At 35.4% G+C, this 22,579-nt stretch overlaps 1 protein-coding gene across 2 annotated transcripts in view; it reads left to right on the top strand.

The window, feature by feature from the left end:
* The window catches only part of CUNH16orf87 (chromosome unknown C16orf87 homolog), a 31,047-nt gene extending 8,742 nt beyond the window's left edge, over window positions 1-22,305 (top strand). Inside the window, exons 3-4 of one of the 2 annotated variants that reach the window (XM_004744110.3) lie at window positions 14,660-14,842; window positions 21,285-22,305. In XM_004744110.3, the coding sequence (XP_004744167.1) occupies window positions 14,660-14,842; window positions 21,285-21,403 (302 nt within the window). In that variant the 3' untranslated portion in view covers window positions 21,404-22,305. The remainder of the gene's footprint in view (window positions 1-14,659; window positions 14,843-21,284) is intronic. The other variant, XM_045076021.1, reaches the window with a different exon arrangement.
* The last annotated feature ends 274 nt before the right edge of the window (window positions 22,306-22,579 follow it).

Below are 22,579 nucleotides of genomic sequence, written 5' to 3'. Positions count from 1 at the left end.
AATGTGGAATGGGGTGAGGAGAAAGTAGCATGCTCTGATCTGTCTTTTAGAAATTCTGTTTTGGCTGCTGTCTAGAGAATAGTTTATTGGGTGTACAAGATAGAAGTGGGCTATTGCAGTATGTTAACTAAGTGAGAATGCTGAGTTAGAGAGTGCTTAGGTTATAGTAGCAGATGATTCAAAAATTATATTCATGTCTGTGAGAGGTCTCTTTATCCTACGTCTGTATAGAAGTGGCAAGAAGTTATTTAATTCCATTTCTGTCTTTGAGTTTGTTCCCTTTCATCATGAAAATAAAGACTTGGCTGGATTAACTAGATAGGAATCAGAGAGCTTGTTAAAAATGGATTTCTGGGTCTTATTCCCTAAGTGTTTGATTCAGGTATGAGAACCCTGAATGATCATTCAGTAAATATCTGGGTGGCTCAGCTCTGGGTCTCCAAAATGAGTAAGACACGGTTCTTGTCCTTAGCAGGACAAATGTGTTTATTTTCTTACTCAGTAAATATTTTCAAGCTCCTTCTATATACCAATGATTCAGGTGAGAAACGAGGTAAAGAAGAAACCCAACAAAGACAGAGAGAAGGGACAGATGCTGCAAGTATTAAGGAATCAGAATCACTTGAACCAGAGGGAAGAATTTTACAATTATCCCCAATGACTTGGATTACTGGTTAGAAAGGAAATACAAAAAGGAAGAGGGAAAGATGAAGAATTAAGTTTTGGGATGTGGTTAGGAAATATCATCCATGTGGATTTTTCCCCCCCAGTTAGGCATATAGTCTGATGCTCAGAGAATAGCCTCAACTGTAGATAAATCTTTTGAGCCGTCAGTGAATAGATAGTAGTTGATCTCATAGAAATGGATGAGCTTGTGCCCAGAGGGTTGGTAGGGTAGGAAGGAAAGTTCAGCAACTAAACTCTGGCAAACTCCAGTCTTAAAGGGTGGAGGTTGATAGGGAGTTTAGGTCAACTGAGAAGATGTACATGTACATGTCAGCTGTAGGAGAACAGCCAATGAAGAGGGGTGTTACATAGTGATGAGTAAGAAGCAGTTCATTATTATTTTATATTTAGAATTTCCTCAGGTTCTGTTGTTTACTGAGCATGGTCTTGCGACCTTAAAGATGAGACATTAAAGCCTAGAAATTCCCTGGAAGAGGAAGAGGAACCAGGAAAGAAACAGAAAAAATAGTTTAAAAGGATGGAGGAACATCAGGAGTAGACTGTGCCATAGAAACTAAAGGAGGGAAGAGTTTTAAGAAGGGTTAAGAGTATTCAAAGCCTGGAGAACAGTTTGGGATAGTACAGACATGGGGGTTGGAAACCTTGGGTTCAGATTCAGATTCCAGTTTTTTTCCTCTCTAACAAGTTAATTAACCTCTGTGAGCAGCTGCTATTTACTTGAGTATAAGATAGGTTTATAATGTAAGCCTTAGAGGATTGAAGTCCAAATGATATGCAGATGAATATCGCTAGTGTAAACAAAGTTTAGTATGTTATATGTACTCAAATACTCATTTCTAAGGAGCCTGGGTGGCTCAGTGGGTTAAGCTTCTGCCTTCGGCTCAGGTCATGATCTCAGGGTCCTGGGATCGAGCCCTGCATCGGGCTCTCTGCTCAGCAGGGTGCCTGCTTCTCCTTCTCTCTGTCTGCCTCTTTGCCTACTTGTGATCTCTCTGTCAAATAAATGAATAAAAATCTTTAAAAAAATATTCATTTCTACAATTAAATTTTTTAAAAGTATGATTTGCCTTGGATAGTTTGTAGTATGTTGGAGATTGAGTACATAATTTTTAATATCTCTGTGGTTATATTAAGTACTTGAACATTGTCAGTGGGATCCAGAACTAATGTTTTAATTAGAGAACTTATAAAGAAAAATGAAGATGGATAATATATATTTGGAAAGATAATGAACTTCCCTAATAAGGAAATGCAGTTTAATTAAAATACCTTTCTTTTTACCCATATTCTGACAAAAAAGGATTTCCAAGTGCTTTTATGAGTATGGCAGAATCCGAAGTCTCATACTAGTGGTGAAGTTGTAAATCAGCATAACTTTTTTGCAGAACACTCTGACTGTAGTTGTTAAAAGTTTTAAATGCACAAAACCTAGAATCTAGACATTTTGTCAACAAGTATGTATCCTCAAGATACAACTGTTTTTAATACACAGGAAATATTTATTAGGATTTATAAGCAACACTGTTTATAGTAGTAGAAAGTTAAACCAAATATCATCAGTAGGGGAATGATTAAGTAGAGTACATCTTTTAGGGAACAACAGTATGTGCTAATTAGAATGATGCAGATTTTTACGTACTGACATGGAGAAATCTCTAAAGTTAATTTAAGGAAGAATTAATTTAAGGAAAAGTATAAAACAGCACTTACATGAAATCATTTTTGTTTTACAAAATTTTTTTTCTTGTAAAGAGAACTTTAAAAATTTACTCTTAGCAACTTTCAAATATGCAGTACAGTATTAGTAACTATAGTCACCATGCTGTATTTACACAATCATGACTTATTAATTTTATAATTAGAATTTTGTACTTTTGGACTCCCTTTACCCATTTCACCTCCTCCTCTCCCTCCAACCCTCACCTCTGGCAACCACCAATCTGTTCTCTGTTACTTATGAGCTCTAGTTTGTTTTTTAAGATTCCACATATAAATGAAATCATATGGTATTTAATCTTTCTTTGTCTGACATATCACTTAACATAATGCCCTCACGGTCTATCCACGTTTTCAAAAATGGCAAGGTTTCAGTTTTATAGAATAAAACTCCACATTACCTTTATCCATTCATCCATCAACAGACATTTAAGTTGTTTCCATATTTTGGCTATTGTAAATAATGCTGCAATGAACATAGGATATGTATATTTTTTTGAGTTAGTGTTTTCATTTTCTTTGGATAAATACCCAAATTAGAATTGCTGTATCATACGTTCATTCTATTTTCCATTTGCTTTTAAGACCCCACAAAATTATTTCTACATGCATAAATGGATAGATCACTAAGTAACAAAGGAATCAAGGAAGACTTCTACTTACATAATTAAACATTTAAAACAAGAAAGGGAGCCATCTGTAAAGTTCATATTGCACTTATTTTAAAAGTGAAATCAAAGCTATAAAAGATAATTTTAAATTTCAGTGGGTTGAAATTTCTTTTGTAACTTTGTGACATGTAGGAGGAAAATAAGCTGTCAAGTCAAATTTACCTAAGCTTGAATTGCTCAAAACTCACATTTTTCAAATATGTTCTGTGTATCTTCATAATGCAGTAGAAATAGGGAGTTAGCACACTAGACCTGTATAAACTTTATCTAGCTCAAAATAAATTTAAATAAAATTTATTATGGAAATTAAAGGATTTTTAAGTTTTTTAATTTTGATAAGGGGAAGAAAGGAGTATTACAAATAAATCTGTATTAAATGCTCAGTGTTTTGTAGGAGCCCTAGAACTTCAAGGCAATTATTAATTCTTTGGCAACTTGCCAAATGAGCTAGGTATGTGTTGTTTCTTTTACTGTCTTTGGGGGGCCAGTATTAAATGGAGATGAATTTTTTAAAATTGACTGTCTTGTTCATGCAGGATATCATTTCTAAATTGAGTGTTTGCCTAAGTGTTTAAAAAATAGCCTTGAGATTAAGTTCTAAACTGTCAATTTGAAGCAGTTTCTTTAAAAAGAGATTGAAGAAGGGGCTCCTAGCTGGCTCATTCAGTGGAGCACATGACTTTTGTTCTTGGGGTTGTAAGTTTGAGTCCCACTTTGCTTGTAGAGATTACTTGAAAATAAAATCTTTAAAAAGATAAAATATAAAATTAAAAAGGGATTAAAGGAAATACTGTGTTTCCTAAAATTGAGAGTATCCATACTATAGACCAAACCTGAGCACTATTCAAATATTTGATCAGTCACCAAATTCTGACAGAAACAGTTTTTGATGAGAACAAACTCTGCTTTGTTCCAACTGTTTAAATTTGACTTTTCTTTTTCAAAAATGATTTTGTTTATTTATTTATTTATTTATCTGAGAGAGAGTCGGGGGATGAGCAAAGGGAGAGGGACAAGCAGACTCCCTGCTGAGCACAGAGTTCGCCTCCTCTGCTGGTGGGTTCCGTCTCACCAGCCTGAGATCATGACCTGAGCCAAAATCAAGAATTGGATGCTTAACCAACTCAGTCACCCAGCACCCAGGCATCCCTAAATTTGTCTTTTTCTGATGGCTATGCCAGGTGTTTTGTGATATCAAGGCTGCCATTTTGTGTTTAATAATTATGGGTATACGTTTTTCCTTCTAAAATTTTAATTATAAAAACTATAAAGAGAAAGTAAGCTGAAATTCTAAATGACATACTAGTTTATAAAAGACTTCCTCTAAAGGTAAGAAAAAAAGATTTAAAACAGTAAGAAATTCAATAGCTTATTAGTATTTAACTGTATGTTTCTCAATGGATATAAGTTTTAGATTAAGTTTAGTCAGATAAATAACAACCTACTCATTTTTTTTTTTTTTTCAAACTGCACGCCTTGCAGCCGGAGGGCGCATCCTTTCTTTTTTTTCTTTTCTTTTCTTTTTTTTTTTTAGATTTATTTATTTATTTATTTGACAGAGAGAGAGATCACAAGTAGGCAGAGAGAGAGGAGGAAGCAGGCTCCCTGCCGAGCAGAGAGCCCGATGCGGGACCTGATCCCAGGACCCCGAGATCATGACCCGAGCCAAAGGCAGTGACTTAACCCACTGAGCCACCCAGGCGCCCTCATTTTTATTTTTTTTAAGGATTTTATTTATTTATTTGACAGATGGAGATAATGAGTAGGCCGAGAGGCAGGCAGAGAGAGAGGAGGAAGCAGGCTCCCCGCTGAGCGGAGAGCCTGATGCGGGGCTCGATCCCAGGACCCTGGGAGCATGACCCGAGCCGAAGGCAGAGGCCTTAACCTGCTGAGCCACCCAGGCGCCCCAAACCTCCTCATTTTTAATTGGGGGAAGGAAAAAAGCATAAAAAAATTAAATCTAAACTTTTCAAATTATTGTCTAAGATAAGTTAACAAGGAAAGGCTGATAAATAAGCCAAGAAGTCTATAAATGACATACTCACTTTTAGTTAAGAGAAAAAAGTGAAATGATTATTGCCAGTTGTCAGTAGTATTTTAAACCCAGTGATTAAACATTAATTCTGAATTACTTGGCAATAAAGGTTTAATTTTATTATTTCAGAAAACACTAATCACTTAAAATTGCTATACATTCATATGTGGGACATGGCTTTAGGCTTTTTTTTTTGCCTTTGGTGGAAGAATGCATACCTTTATTTACCTCTGTGCCTGTACTTTTATGTTTTTGATCATGTAGTTTATATAATGATGAGTATATTCATTTTTAAGACTTTTTTTGTGGAATCTTCTGACTTCTTCTGATTAAAACTGACTGATTTGAGGTCTGGTGCATAGCTGTTATACTCAGATTTCCTTCCTTCATACTCTTAGGATAATCCTATTTTTCTTCAGTACCATTTTTTCTTTAACTCATGTGTTTTTATTTCTGAAATAAATTTTCCAGAAAGTTTCTTCAGACCTGGGAAAAATTTTTTTCATAGAAAGTATGTGGTGATACATTTCCTGTTTTCCATTGTGTGGAAGGCCTTTACTGTGTACTCACATTTATTTGTTTGTTTATTTATTTATTTTAAAGAGAGAGTGTGCGTGCACACATGCAAGTTTGGGGGGAGGCAGGGGTGGAGGGAAAGAAACAATCCCAAGCAGACTCCTCCCTGAGCATGGGTACTCTTGTGGGGCTAGATCTCACAACCCTGAGATCATGACCTGAGCCAAAACCAAGTTGGACACTTAATCAACTGAGCCACCTGGGAGCCCTGTACTCACATACATTCATTACTCACTACTCACATACATACATTACATTAATTAATTATTTAAAGATTTTGTTTATTTATTAGAGAGATGGAGAGAGAACATAAGTAGACAGAGCAGCAGGCAGAGAGATAGGGAGAAGCAGGCTGTCCGCCGAGCAAGGAGCCCGATGCGGGGCTCAGTCCCAGGACCCTGAGATCATGACTCAAGCCAAAGGCAGCCACTTACCCAACCAAGCCACCCAGGTGCCCCCCTATACTCACATTTAAATGTCATTCTCATTCTTTCTTTCCATCTGAGGGCTCAAATCTTTAGAGCAGTTTTTACCCATTATTTCTTTCTTCCCCATTCTCTTTTCTCTTCCTTCGGGCATCCTGATTGCATACTTGTTGGATGATATATCAGGATTACCATCCACAGAGACAGACACTGGATTGGACAGATAGTTTGTGGGTTTTTTTTTTCACTATTTAGTGAAGAAAGATGATGTTGGCACTACAAGAGTAGTGAGTGATTCAGTAGTATCATCAAGGACCTAGTTTCCTTTCTTCCTTCTGTCCTGAGATTTGGCTTTCATTCTTATTGTTACAAGGTAGCTATTGTACCTCTAGGCATTCCTTACGCATTCCAGTAGGAAGAAGAGGGAACGGCAAAGGGACAGAGGGACATTCTAGCTTAAAAAAAGTTGTGTTGGAAATCTTACCCAATTCCACTTACTTGTCATTGGCCAGAACAAAATTCCATGGCTACTTCATTGCAAGAAGGTCTTTGTGAATGTATGTATTTTAGCTAGACCCATTGCCCTTATGATTAGAACATTCTGTTCTTAATGAAGAGGGGGGAATAAATATTGGGTACATAATAATTATGTTATGGATGAATATTAGATTTTTTGGATCTTTCCTTCATTTTTCTTCAGTTAGTGTCACCTATTCTCTTTTTTTTGTTGTTGTTTTTGGGGCTCCAGGAAATTTCATTGATTTCCTTTTCTAGAGCTATAATTCTGTCTTTCAGAGGTGTCCATTATTTAGCTTGTCTTTTGCACTTTAATTTTGAGTAGTTCATATTGTTTTCTGATTTCTTCTTTTTTCATTGAATCTTGTTTTTTTCATATTTTTTGTGGTAAATTATCCATATTTTAATAATTTTAAAGATTTTATTTATTCATTTGAGAGAGCAGGGGGTAGGCGCAGAGGGAGAGGGAGAAGCAGATGACCTGATGAGCAGGGAGCCCAATGTTGGACTTGATCCCAGGATCCTGGGATCATGACCTGAGCTGAATTAGCTGACTGAGCCATCCAGGCACCCTCTGTTTTAATCATTTTAAGTGTACACTTCAGTGGCATTAAGTACATTCATATTGTGTACCTAACCATTACCACTATTAATCTCCAGGACTATGTTCATCTTCCCAAACTGAAACCCTATACCCATTAAACAATAATCTCTTCATTCCCCTTCCCCACTGCTCCAAGACAACCACTATTCTTTCTGTACCTATGAATTTGACTAGTGTAGTTAGTTCCTATTTGGAGTCATACTACATTTATTTTTTTTTGTGTCTGACTTGTTTCCTTTAGCATAATGTCTTTAGACTTTATCCATGTTGTAGCTTGTGTCAGAACTTCCTAATATTTCATTGTACATATATTCCACATTTTGTTTATTCATACATTGATGGACACTTGAGTTGCTTTCACCTTTTGGCTATTGTGAATAAGGCAGCTATAAACATGGTTGTTCAAATATCCATTCAATTTCCCGCTTTCATTTCTTTTGTATATATGCCCAGAAGTGGAATTGCTGGATGTTATGGTATTTCTATGTATGTGATAATGCCGTATCGTTTTCTACAGTAGCTGCAACATTTTAAGTTAGAAGCAGCAGTGCCCAGAGTTTCCAATTTTTCCACATCCTCATCAACACTTATTCTATGTGCTTTTGATAAGAGCCATTCTAATCAGTATGAAGTGTTAACTTGTAATTTTAATTTGCATTTCTTTAATGATTAGTGATGTTGAACATCTTTTATTTGCCTGTCATCTTTGGATAAATGTCTATTCAAGTTCTTTGCTCATTTTTTAATTGGATTGTTATTGAGTTGTAGAAGTCCTTTTTATTCTGGATATTAATCCCTTATTTGATAAATGTTTACAAATATTTTTCCCTTCCATGAATTGCCTTTTTTTATTCTGTTGATACTGTCTTTTGATGCACAAAATTTTCAATTTTGTTGAAATCCAAGTTGTCTGTTTTTTCTCTTGTAGCCTGTATTTTCAGTGTCATATCCAGGAAATCATTGCTAAGTCCAGTGTTATGAAGCTTTTCCTTTCTTTTTGTTCTAAACAATTTATAGTTTTAGCATTAATATTTAGGTATTCAATTTATTTATTTTGAATTAATCTTTGCATGTGGTATAAAATAAGGGTCGTTATATTTTCTTCTGTATGTGGATATCCAGTTTTCCCAATACAACTTCTTGAAAATATTATCTTTTTCTCCTTGAATCATCTTGGCACTGTTTTTGAAAATCATTTGACCAAATATTCAAGGATTTATTTCTGGGCTATTTTAGTCTCTTGGTCTATGTATCTGTCAGATGGCAGTACCACACTTTTTTGATTACTGTGGCTGTGTAGTAAGTTTTGAAATCAGGAAGTGTGAGACTTCTGACATTGTTTTTCAAGATTCTTTTGGTTATTTCAGATCACTTGAGAATCCATATGAATTTTAGGATTGAGTTTTCTATTTTTGCAAAAGGATCTTATTCTTAATGATATAAAGTTTAATCAGATCTCTCTGAGGGTATACTTTAGAACGTTTTAAGATTATCCTATTCTTGGTTTTTTTTTTTTATGATTTATATATTTATTAGAGAGAGAGAGGATAGGGGAGGAACAGAGGGAGTGGAACAAGCAGACTCCACACTGAGCACCGAGCCCTATGTGGGGCTGGATCCCACAACCCTGACATCATGACCCGAGCTGAAACCAAGTGTTGGACAGGACACTCAGCCAACTAAGTCACTCAGGCGCCCCTATTTTTTTCGTGTTTCTTGAACTATGTTTGTTCTTCCTGTTTTAACTTGTTCCTTCTCTATTACACTTTCTATTTTCCTTAAATTGCTGGTAATCCTTAATTGCCTATTGATATTTATAAATGAAGGATTTTTCAGTGTAGATAACTTGCATGACTATCCTACACTGTTTTAAAAGTCTATTTTGACTATAGATCTCTTCAGTGTATAGTTGGGAGGAGCTTATTGACAGACTTTTGGGTATAAATTACATGAGCCTGGGAGACACTATTGAATTCCATGATGACCAAAATAAGGGAAGCTTCATTCTGGGATAGAATGTGACATTCCTTATATTATTTCATTTTTATGAGAAGCTGTCATTTGTTTGTGTCTTCTGTCTATGTTTTGGAGGTTCACAGTTCCTTTGAACATTGCTTGGTTCCTGAGAGCTTTACTAACTTGTATCATTTTCTATGCAGTAGTCTTGTAGCTATTCTGATGATCACTCTGTGGCCTGCTCTCCCTTATTGTACTTTTTGTTCTATCTTGGGAGTATTTTGGGGAAGAACAGTTCTCCCTTCTATAGGAGCCATCTTTTGTTTCTTTTTTGGATTGTAGTGTCTTCTATTCAGGTTTCTTCCATTCTTTCTTTTTTAAGATTTATTTATTTATTTTAGAGAGCTCAGGGAGGGGCAGAGGAAGAGAGGGAGAATCTCAGGCAGACTCCCCACTGCGTACAGAGCCTGATACCAGGTTCAGTCCCACAATCCTGAGACCATGACCTTAGCCAAAAGCAGGAGTTGGAGGCTTCACTGACTGAGCCATCCAGGTGCTCCCTGTTCTGGTGTCTTTTCTCTTTCTTTCTTTCTTTCTTTTTAAGATTTTATTTATTTATTTGACAGAGCTCACAAGTAGGCAGAAAAGCAGGCAGAGAGAGAGAGAGAGAGAGAGAGAGAGAGGAGGAAGCAGGCTCCCTCTTAAGCAGAGAGCCCAAAACAGTGTGCTTCATCCCAGGACCCTGGGATCATGACCTGAGCTGAAGGCAGAGGCTTTAACCCACTGAGCTACCCAGGCGCCCCACTATTCTGGTTTCTTAATCGGAATCTGTGAACTTGCTCATTTGCTGAAATTCTGTAATTTCAGGGGCATGATAGTATCCTTGTTTCCATCAGTACAGATCTATTTTCCTTTTTCTCTTTATCTTTTACCCATGTTTATTCTCTTTTCAGTGGGATTTTCCAGAAAGCGGGAGGTAGATGCATGTGCTCTGATTTTATTTATTCAGCACTACTTAATATGTGTAGATAGTGTTCTAGATTCTGTGAATGAGACAGACAGGGGCATCCCAACTTCCATGGAGTTTATATTCTAATGAGAGATTGAACATATAAGTACATAACATATTATAATATTAGATTATAAAAAGTAATTTGGGCTGTAAGACTCATGGGAAGGTAACCTATAAATCAACATTTGAAGTAAATAAGTAGTCTCATTAAAAGTTTTGGGATCAGAACTCTGGGCAAAAGGATTAGTAAATGCAGATACCTAAGGGAGGAAGGAACTTGTTTTATTAAAAGGAAGACATGTCTGGAGTATAGTGAGCAAATGGCTGCAGTATGAGAGAAGACTGGAGAGAGAGGCAAATGTCAGATCTTATAGACACTTGTAGTCTTTGGTAAGGAAATTTGACTTTATTTTTAAATACAGTGAAAAGCTAATGAAAGATTTTAGAGGGGGAGCTATACAGTTTGAATTTTTTAAAGATAGCTTTGGCAGCTATGTAGGAAACATATTTGGTTTGGGTGTTGTCCACGGAGGTAGAAGGATGCAGAAATTGTGGATATATTTTGCAAGGAGTACCTGTGGACATTTGTGATGATATGAGAAACAGCAGGCTGAGTCACAGATAATCACAAATTATTTGGCGTTTGCAACTGGGTGGTGCTACTTACTAATATAATGAAGCTTTGGAGAAGGGAAAATCAAGAGTGATTTTTTGATATATTTGAAATACTTGGAAGATATTAGAGTAAAGCTGTCAAGTAGGCAGTCTGGAACTTTGGGAAGAGGCCAGAGTTGAAAGTATAAATTTTGGAACCATCATAAATAATAGAGTGTAATGTTTGGATCTATGGGTTATCTTGACAGAACGTAAGTGAGAGAAGAGGGCTCAGGTCAGAGGTCTAGGGCTGTAATATTAAAGATGAGAAAGAACCTGGGGGAGAAGACAGCAAAAGGAGATAAAGAGGAAATGACTGGTGAGCTGGGAAACCTGGAAACCCGAAAAGCAAGTGAAGAATAATTTTCAGAGAAGAATAGTCATCTTTGTTGAATTTTTGAGGGATGGCATTAAGATGGTTAAAGAGAGGTACTATTAGATTTGATAACAGATTTTTTTGTCCTTTTTGATCAGTTTCATTGAGTGGGCATCTATATTGCAGTGGATTGATTAGTGAATGGGAGGTGAGAAACTGAAGACAGAAAGTAGAGATAGCTCTTTTTTGAGAATTTTGCAGAGATGGGTGGGTAGCCAGAGGAACAAACCTAAATTCATTGTTGAACTTTAAAAGGCATACTATAAAAAGCTTTACCTATTACTTTTTTTTTTTTTTTTTGAGAAATTCTAGGCATATACAAGAGCAGGAAGAAAATGGCCAACCTGGCCCCATTCATACCCATGTTTACTCCTTCCCTTGATTATTATTTTTAAACAAATCTCATATAATTTGTTATAGATGTTTTATTATATATTTCTTATATTTCTAAAAGACCTTTAAAAATATAAGCACAATTAAAGTTAACAATAATTCCTTAATTTTTTAAAAAAGATTTATTTATTTATTTATTTGACAGAGATCACAAGTAGACAGAGAGTCAGGCAGAGAGGGGGGGGGGGAAGCAGGCTCCCTGCTTGTGATGTAACTGTAATGGGAAGATGGGATAGGAAGAGTATGGGGCTTAAAATACGGGAAACAGTAAGATCCTGAATTTTCATGGCGGAAGGTCAGTTAATAATGCCTAAAACCAAGAAGTAGGATCACATAAAAACTTTGCTTAGAGAGGTAAAAACAAAAAGAAACAACTGAAAAAAGTAGTTGAGTAGTTGCACATAGAGTGTGGGAAATGTGCATGGGGGAAGGAAGACTTCTATATTTTGTAGCAAGTTGAATAAAAACGATGACTCTGTATATTTAACTTTGATTAAAAAGTCAAAACAAAACAAAAAACAGACCAAAGTACAATCATAAAAGAGCCTGAAAAAAGAAATTGGCAGAATGTACACGAAGATGTTTATTGTGTGTGTGTTTTTTTTAAAGATTTTATTTGTTTATTTGATGGAGATAGAGATTACAAGTAGGCAGAGAGGCAAGGCAGAGCAGAGAGCCTGATGTGGGCCTCAATTCCAGGACCCTGAGATCATGACCTGAGCCGAAGGCAGAGGCTTAACCCACTGAGCCACCCAGGTGCCCCTATAATTCCTTAATATTAAATACCCAATGTGTGTTAACATTTTCAGGTTTCTCATAAAAACTTTTTTAAAGTTTTAAAAAACAGATTATTTAAGGTCCATATATTAGGTATGGGCGATATCTTTTTTTAGCTCTCTTTGATCTATTGTTTTCTTTCTTGTTTTTGCATGCCAAAAAAAAAAAAAAAAGAAGCTATCACATGTACATCTGGATGTGCTATTTGGGTCTTCATGGTGTAGGAATGTAGGATAACACGTTCCTCCAGTGACTTTTATTTTTCCTGTAAAGTATAATTTGGATTCAAAGGCTTGATGGGGTTTGATTTTCTTGACAAGACTACCTAATAGGTATTCTGTCAGGTGACAAATAAAGTCCGCTTGTTTCTGTTTTTGTAATTATAGCAGCTATTTATGTTTAACACTCACATCCTTTAGTTCATTTCTGGTTGAAAATGGTGATACCTGGGGTGCCTGGGTGGCTCAGTCAGTTAAGCATCTGCTTCGGCTCAGGTCGTTGTCCCGGGTTTCCTGGAATCAGCCTCAGATCAAGCTCCCTGCTCGGTGGGGAGCCTGCTTCTCCCTCTCCCTCTGCCCCACTCCCCTACTTGTGCTCGCTCTCTCACTCGCTCGCTCTCTCTCTCACTCGCTTGCTCTCTCTCTCAAATACATAAATAAATAAATAAAGTCTTTATCTTATTGTTGTTCTTCGTTTTTTAGCCACAGTACTTCTTAAATTAGAAACTTCTCTTTATCTGTCCTGTTGTTACCCAGTGAGTGATACAGTTTGAATAGAAAAAGCTAGATAAAATCTTTTCTTCTTTCTGTTCTATTTAAGTTTTCAAAATAGAGAGTTGGTTCTTACACATCTTCTTATGGTGGCCAAGTCATTTTTGCTTGTATTTTTTAAATTTATGTCATTTTTTTAAAAGATTTTATTTATTTATTTGAGAAAGAGAGCAAGTAAGAGAGAGCACAAGAGGGGAGAAGGTCAGAGGGAGAAGCAGACTCCTGAGGAGCTGGGAGCCTGATGTGGGACTCGATCCTGAGACTCTGGGATCGTGACCTGAACGGAAGGCAGTTGCTTAACCAACTGAGCCACCCAGGCGCCCCCTGTAATGTGGTTTTAAGTATATCTGATGTTCCAATTTATTATTCAGTTCCTGTTTGTACTGATGCTCAATTGTCCTAAAGTGGTCAGTGGGAGCCTTTTCAAGTTATCCTTGGGTCCTTTAACAAGACCCTATTTGTATTTGACAACTGTCTTGCAATCTGGAATAATTAAGTGTTCTTGCATCATCTGGTATATGTCTGAGATTAGAATTAAGTAATTCTCTAAGGGCACAGTATTTGGAAATAACCATTACCATTTTACTTAAAAAGTCTTTTTTTTTTTTTTTTAATTATACTATTAATAGCCTGTTAAGAGCCTATACTTACATTACAGTCTTTTAAGTTGCTCCCTTCTTGGAATATGAATTTTATCTATTTTGGCCCTTTACCATGTGGTTTTAGGTTTTAGGGAATTCTCTTTGTTGCTTTTGAGTTCAGGTATGTATTAAAGCAAGTTTTTTGTTTTTTAATTTGTTGTTTGTCTTATCCAACATTTTGAATTGTTTGGAGTGAAAAGGATGGCTTCTTGGCATTTATTAAATCACCATATTGAGTAAAGTTCCTCTTTTGCTTTTCCATTTAGGGATCTGCATGCCCTGAGAATGTCAGAAATGATCTCATCTGTGCTAAAGTGAAAACTACTTATTACTTCCCTAGTGTTTATATATTTTCTGTGGATGTTTTCTGTTTGCTTTTTATTGGTAACCTTAATGTATTTATGGCTAAGGTCAGTTTTGCTTCTGTATATTTGACATATTTCAGTCTATAATTTGAGTAGGGGACAAAAAGGAATGGAGTTTTTTTTTTTTTCTTTTCTTTTTTAATACTTTACCATTTTTAGCTTGGAAGCAGAGAGAAGGAAAAAGGCAGAAAGATCACTGTGAAATTGTGTGAACATGTAGGGGTTGAAAGTAAAGGTGCCAAATAAAGAAACTGGTCTTCTGTTATATTTCCTCCTACCTCATGAGTTAATGTGGATCTGAATTCTGTTGAATTTCTTTTTTTCCTGTGTGGGCGTGAGGAACATAGATGTAATGGTTGTAGTTTTATAAAATATGCCAGGCAGCAAACTCTAGTGCTATTTAGAAAGAAAAAGAAGACAATGAGAACTGGGGCAAACAGTTCTTGCTAAGCCCTAAAATATATCGCTTTTATTCATCCATACAGAAAACAAGCATGAGGCCAAAAGGAGGCGAACAGAGAGAGTTAGGCGAGAGAAGATAAATTCTACAGTAAATAAGGATTTAGAAAACAGAAAGAGGTCTCGAAGTAACAGCCATTCAGATCATATCAGACGAGGAAGAGGAAGACCTAAAACTGCATCTGCCAAAAAACATGAGGAAGAAAGAGGTATGAATAAATCCAAGCAGTTTTGTTTTTCAAGTATTAAACTTTTCTAGATCTTAATTAGATAATAGTAAAGCAAGTGTTTGGTAGGCAATGAGCTCCTGGACTTAAAATCACAACTCATATTTTAGTTTGAAAACATTTCCTCCAGGGTAGATGCTTGTTTTTTTGTTTTTGTTTTTGTTTTAAATCAGAGAATTTAATTCTTATTGAAAAGCTAAAGTCTCAAATTAGGAACAGTTCACCTTGCAATAAGCTAATGTTTATTCAGAGATAATAATTTGTATATGACAACCTAGAGAAGCCTGTTAAAATGGTTGTTTTTTTGTTTGTTTTTAAAGATAAATCTGATTTCTGTTAAACTTATTTCAAACTGTTACACTATGAGTTTTAAAATTACTATTGAAATATTCTTCAGTATGAATTTTTAAAATTGCTCATTGTGTCCTCTCTACTTTGAGGCAGATTTTGGGTAGTTAGGTAAATTCTTCTTGGTCCAAAATAAATTCAAATATCTCCTTACAGGTTTTCTTCTTTCTTCTGATAAGTAATATGTCTGCCAGTAAATTGTTTTTAAACATTAACTAAAACTTCAGCTTTTTTTTTGGTATATCTTTAAAAAAATCTTTTATCATGGAAAATTTCAAAGATGACACAAGAGTAGAGAGACTAGACTAGGATAATGAAACCCTGTATGGCCTTGAATGAGTATCTTTTGCAATTGAGACTTTCAAGCCTGTAATTAATGGAAAAAAGGGATGGATACTTTTTATAATTACTTAAACACCTCCATCAAAATAATTTCATCTTCAGTGAAATGCATTTATAATTTCTTACCTTGTTGGTGAGTTATGCTTTGCTTTTTCAGACACTCAGTTTTTGATATTTAAGCATAAGTGTAAATTTCTCTAATTTTAGACATTGAAAAAATTTTTTAAACCTGTTTACCATTTCTTTTGCTTTGTATGCTTTTATTTCAATAAAGTTATGTCTGTGAGGGAAAGTAAATTCACTGGTATAGCTGTCCTTAGCTTTTTCAGAGTTAATGGTTTCTTACTATTGTGTGTCTAAAGGAATAAGGCTTATATCATATTTGACAGTATTTTATGAAGAATAATTAGATACTTCTTAATTCCTTAATTTTACTCCATTTTCTTTTTCCTTCTCTTCTGCTGCTCTTCCAGAGAGTTTGAATTATTTTTAAAATTTGAATGTGTTTTTTTTTAACATGGGATGATCAGAAAAATCTATGCTAAAAACTGCTTCAGAAGGGAAACTAGACAAAAAAAAAAAAAAAAAATCAACAGAAAAAGAACAAAACAGGGAAATACTGCTTGGCCCAGAAAACAGAACATTCTTTCGGGTTGAAGTAAAGGGAATATAACCCAAAGAATGGAGAAGGAATGCTTCTGGTGGTGAGTGAAAGGAGATGAGAAAACAGATAATGACAGTTTTTTAGTTGGGGTAATGAAATCTAGATAGTGGTGCTAGAAATTTTTATGTGCTGGTCTAAATTTTTATTCATATTAACTTGAGAAAAGAATTTAGTTAGCTATCTTCAGATATTTTGAGCTTATTAATAGAAAAGTTTTAAAGCTATATCTAGAGTAAGATACACTTTTGATTTATTTTTAATACATACAGGAGGGCACTCAAAACAATTTTTGTAGAATAAATGGATCTTTTCAGGTAGGCTTTGGGGTCGGAGTAGGGAAGAGGTCAGCAAACTTTTTCTGTAAAGAGCCAGATAATACATATTTTAGGGTTTGTGGACCATACAGCCTTCTGTTGCTGCTACTCTGCCCTGTCATTGTAGCTGGAGAGCAGCCATAGACAATATGTAAATGAATGGGCATGGCTGTGTTCCAGTAAGACTTTATAAAAACAGGTGGCAGGCCAGATTTGACCTTGGGCTGCATTTTACCAACTCTTGAGGCAGACCATGTTCTCTAAATATAATACGCATAAGAAATATGAACTTTTGAAATCTCTATGTATTTTAGAACAGATTTCTTTCATATGCTTCTTAGTATTAAGTAACTATTTACTGTAATTCAGTTTTTATTGATTTCTTGCTCATAGGGTACTTGAAAACTTTGAAGCAAGCCCTACCTTTAGTAAGGACAGTTTGTGTATAAATATTTTGAAAAAGAATAGGAAGAAGAAAGAATGGAAAAGGAAAGCTTGTTAGACATCTAGATAGCAAAATATTTTTATACAATCATAAAAACAAATCATTAAACTTAAAAATTTTTGTTGGTTTAAGATAAGTTTCCATTTTATATGAGGGGAATATGATTATTTTGGATATTATTGGAGTGACATTAAGATTAAAATATAATGGGCAATTCTGAATATCTTATTAATGAACATACAAAATTTGTGTAGAGTTCAAGTTAAAGTTGTTGGATTGAATAACCACACCAAGCTTTCCATCATCCTCAAATCCTAAGTAATTATTAGTAAAGGAATTTTTTTTTTAAAGGACCAAATTCCATAAGGACAAGGAATGGGAAAAGCAACACAATTCTAGAAAGTGATAACTGCTTTAGTAGACCCATGAAACCTAAATTGTTTGCCCCTTTAGGAAAAACTAATAAAAAAACCCTGATTTTTATTATACAACTGCCCCTAAGGTCAGGAGTTGGTGCATTAGCTATGTTTGGAAGTGTAGGGGTAAAGTTGTGGCTAAAAATGAGATTGTTTGGAAGTCTGGTTTTTAATGGCCTGCTAGGGCTGTTTACCTCATTTTCCCCTCCTTCCAGATTTATCCTTTTAAAAAGATTAGACAAAACAGAGTCTCTGACTTAGTAACACCAGGTATCACTGAGGGCAGGGATACTAGATTGAGATCAGGAAGATTACTTGAGAATTGAAGAGGGTAAATACTGAAATCAGTGGTCAGGCATGAATCTTCGAGTTAGGAGATTAGCAGTACCTTCTCGAGGAAATGTGAAAAACCCAAGAGAAAGGACCTGAAATAAGGATACATTCATTAGGGGTTTCACAAATGGCCCAGTCAGATCATCCTAAATTGGTGATCACAGTCAGGCTCCACATATGTATGAGCTCATCAGCTTTTCAGATCCTGTTCTTAAATATGCTCATATTATCAAGAATTACTCAGATATACAGAAGAAAGCATCTATATGAAAGGCGAAGACCAAACAATAAAACAATAACTAAAATAACTAACAAATAGAATAAAAACAATAACTTGGATAAAAGAGGTTTTTGCAGGAAAGAGGAAAAATTAAAACTATTGTTGATTTTTTAAAAAATATTTTACTTATTTATAAGCCAGAGAGAGTGTGTGATTGCAAGAGAGTGAGCACAAGCAGGGAGAGGCAGTCTTCCCGCTGAGCAAAGAGCCTAACGTGGGACTCCATCCCAGGAGCCTGGGATCATGACCTGAGCCAGAGGCAGATGCTTAACTGACTGAGCAACCCGGCTGTATTTTTAATGTTTTTAGCAAGAGAAGATACTGTAGTCATAAAACAAGAAAAAGATGACATTTAAATGGAATAGCGGTGTCAAAAAAGTACTAGAAAATGAACTTTAAAATACAAATCTGGGGTGCCTGGGTGGCTCGGTTTAGTTAAGCGTCTGCCTTCGGCTCAGGTCATGATCCCAGGGTTCCCTGCTCAGCAGGAGCCCTGCTTCTCCCTCTCCCACTCCCCCTGCTTGTATTCTCCCTCTTGTTCTCTTGCTCTCTGTCAGATAAGTAAATACAAATCTAAAAAAAAAGTGTGTGTATTAAGATTGTGGAAATGAAAAACTTTAACAGGTTTATTGACAGAATTAAAGAATTCTACCAGAATGTAAAGAAATAGAAAAAGAGATGAAAGGGGTGCCTGGATGGCTTAGTCGGTTAAGTGTCCATCTTGATTTCGGCTCAGGTCACGATCTCAGGGTTGTGAGATCGAGTCCCATGTCAGGCTCTGTGCTGTGTGGGAAGCCTGCTTAGGAATCTCTCACTCCCTCTCCCTCCCTAAAAAGAGAGAGAGAAAGGGAGGGAGGGCAGGTGGAAAGAAGGAAGGAAGGGAGGGAGGGAGGCAGATGAGAAAATAGAATGGGAAAGATAAGAAATTTAGAGGACCAGTTTGAGGTCAACATTTATAAATAACTGTTGTTCCAAAAAAGAGCATAGAAGATGGAGGAGAGGAAGTCATCGCTGAAATAATTCAAGATATTTTTCCAAACCCGAAGGACATTGATTTTCTACACTGAAATGACCCACCAAATTCCCAGATGAGTGGATGATTAAAAGTAGAGATTATACTGAAGCATATCGTCGGAAATCCTACCTCTGGTTAAAGGGAAACTCCTTCAAGTGCTCAGGCAGAAAAGAACAAGAGAAGGAAGTGGTATTTGGAATTAATACAGTGGAGTACTACCCAGCAAGGGACAAACTCTCATATATGAACAAATAGCATCCATGAATTTTAAAAACATGTTGAATGAAAGAAGCTAGACACAAAATAGTTCATGCTAGATGATGCCATTTATATGAAGTCCCAAGAACAGGCAAGTGAATCTGTGGTGATAGAATCAGAACAGTAGTTGCTGGTGAGGTGGGGAGGAATTGACTGGAAAGGAGCATGAGGAATTTCCTCTATCTTGATTGTGGTGTGGGTTATGTAGATGTACATTTTGTCAGAACTCATCCAATTGTACATTAAGATCTGTGTATTTCACTGTGTGTAAATTTAGCAATAATGTTTTAAATAGCTGTTAAAAAAGGTATTAGCTCTTTCTAACAGTGGCACATTAGTTGGAAGACAATTTTTTGCCTTCATACTACTCAGGAAATCTATCAGTCTCTAGTGAACCACACTGGGAATTAGCATGAAGGTAGACACTTTCTAACATTCACGGTCTCAAAAAATTTGCTACCTATACTCCCTTTCTCAGGAAGCCACTATAGGATACCTGGCATCAACAGGAAGAAGTAAACCAAGAAAGTGTCCTGGGATCCAGGACACAGGGTCCAACTCAAGAGAAAGACATTTATATCCAGCATGATGTTGAAGAGAGATCTAGATGATAATTAATTGTGTAGCAGGTCTAGAAATCAACTATTTCAGATTGGAGCAGAAGACTTGGAGAGACTTATTCAAGAAGATAAAATTGATATAATACCTAGTATGTGTAAACATTCGAAAGATCTATACAACTCATTACTAATGAAAACTAAGCAGATGGAAAAAGAATCTCTTCAGGAAAAAAACAAAGTGCAGTAAAAGTCAAATCATTTACATAGAAGAATAATATAAACATTGAATATTGATCTCACTAAAATTGTGATGTAACTGTAATGGGAAGATGGGATAGGAAGAGTATGGGGCTTAAAATACGGGAAACAGTAAGATCCTGAATTTTCATGGCGGAAGGTCAGTTAATAATGCCTAAAACCAAGAAGTAGGATCACATAAAAACTTTGCTTAGAGAGGTAAAAACAAAAAGAAACAACTGAAAAAAGTAGTTGAGTAGTTGCACATAGAGTGTGGGAAATGTGCATGGGGGAAGGAAGACTTCTATATTTTGTAGCAAGTTGAATAAAAACGATTTGACTCTGTATATTTAACTTTGATTAAAAAGTCAAAACAAAACAAAAAACAGACCAAAGTACAATCATAAAAGAGCCTGAAAAAAGAAATTGGCAGAATGTACACGAAGATGTTTATTGTGTGTGTGTTTTTTTTAAAGATTTTATTTGTTTATTTGATGGAGATAGAGATTACAAGTAGGCAGAGAGGCAAGGCAGAGCAGAGAGCCTGATGTGGGCCTCAATTCCAGGACCCTGAGATCATGACCTGAGCCGAAGGCAGAGGCTTAACCCACTGAGCCACCCAGGCGCCCCATGTTTATTGTGTTTTCCACTAGCTCTGAGATAATGTAGGTGGTTTTTCTTTTCTTTTCTTTTTTTTTTTTTTTTTGTACTTTCCAATTTTCTACGATGAACTTGGATTGCATTTGTAATCAGGAGGGGGAAACATTGAATTAAATGTTGGTTATTCTTATTTTTTATAGCAGGGCTAAGGTAAAGAAGTTAATATATTCATAAAGGCACTATTGGATTTTCAGAAAGGACCATCTTTAGGGTGAGAAAATTCATTTTGATTGGAACAGTGAGCTTATCCTACTGAAGAGAAAGAAGTATTTGAGATTTTTACAGAAATGATTTAGATATTATAGACAATGTGTGTACACACACACACACACACACACACAGAGTTTCCATTTAGTTCATGGCATTTCAATAACTCCTTTGTGTAATTTTTAAAAAATTTTCAGTTTAATAGTGTGATACTGTATAACATTTAATATATGTTGTTAGTATTGTGTATATTTATTGTCATCTAAAGAAATACTTAAAAGCCTCAAGTATTTTTTAATTACCATATTTGCATTAAGTTATCTCTTTTTTTTTTTTTTTTAACAGAGAAACAGGAAAAGGAAATTGACATCTATGCTAACCTCTCTGATGAGAAGGCTTTTGTGTTTTCAGTCGCCTTGGCAGAAATAAATAGAAAAATTATCAATCAAAGACTTATTCTCTGATACTTGTCTGCAAAATATGTTGAAACTGTCTTCAGGATTACATCAGCAAATTCTCACCCAGTTGTGGACTCTCAGGAGCATTCTGACTGCATCAATAAGGGCCATTGATTGTTTTTTTTCCCTGTCATTTAGCCTGTGCCACACTTTGGGAGCAAAGCTGTAGGCTTGGACTGTTCTGGGATTTCCTTGTTTACCAAGGAGTATTGTCAGTGTTTTGTGTTTGAGATTTTAAGTATATTTACCAAAAACAAAAAAATAAAAAACGGTGGATGGCTGTTAAAGGATACAGGGGTAGAGGAGGGAGTGGAAGAATGAAAACTAGGGAAGTAAAATGCTTGATAGTTTTCAGGTTTGCCACTAGAGATGCAATATTTTAAGTACTTTGAGAAAGAGTGACTTTTAAAAATATTATATTTCAGATTTTCAGCACTAACAGATTGCATATATACAGTTCATTTACTTTTAATAAATTGGCAATTGATATTTTATTGAATGGGGAATTAAGAATATAAACTGTACATTTTGTCTTAAATTGATTTTTTCTTGGCCTTTATTTTTATGACGTAAGGTATGTGTTATATTTTGGGAGATACTTTCTAGACATTTGGGAAGTTTGGGTGCTATATGAAGAAAAACATTTAAGGATATATCATACTTCAGATATAAACATCTTGTTTTCTTGAATGTAATTTATTTATTGGTTAAAAATACCTTTTCTGCTCTCAAGATGGTGCCTGTTAACCTAAACATAAAATATATTTATTACATACAAAATATTTCTTAGATAGCCACTTTTAAAGCAGTAATGTTTTATCTGAGTGGATGTTCATTTATACATCCTGATGATTATTTAAATTGTTACTTAATCTCACTCTGGAAAAAAATAAACCTTAATATTGAAACTAATAGATTAATAGTGTTTTTGTTCTGTGAAGTTTGTGAAATATATTTAAATTCTTAATTTTTCTGGTAATAAATGATAACTAGTTACTTATAGTTGATCTACACTAAATGCTTTTGCATTTTTGCATATCAATTTAATATTCAAACTTGACAGTAATTTCCCATATTTCAGGTACCCCCCCACACCCACCCCAGTGGCTGAATTTATTTGGCAGTCTAGAAGCCTTATCAGTCAGATTTAGCTTTAAGAGAAATTTCCCTTTGAGTTCCAAT

Source organism: Mustela putorius, unplaced genomic scaffold (genome assembly GCF_011764305.1).
Source record: "Mustela putorius furo isolate JIRA1106 unplaced genomic scaffold, ASM1176430v1.1 tig00000174_pilon_pilon_pilon, whole genome shotgun sequence".
In the NCBI taxonomy this organism is placed as follows: Eukaryota; Metazoa; Chordata; class Mammalia; order Carnivora; family Mustelidae; genus Mustela; species Mustela putorius.
Note: the sequence above shows the minus strand (reverse complement) of the source record. Positions and strands in the feature narration are given on the sequence as shown.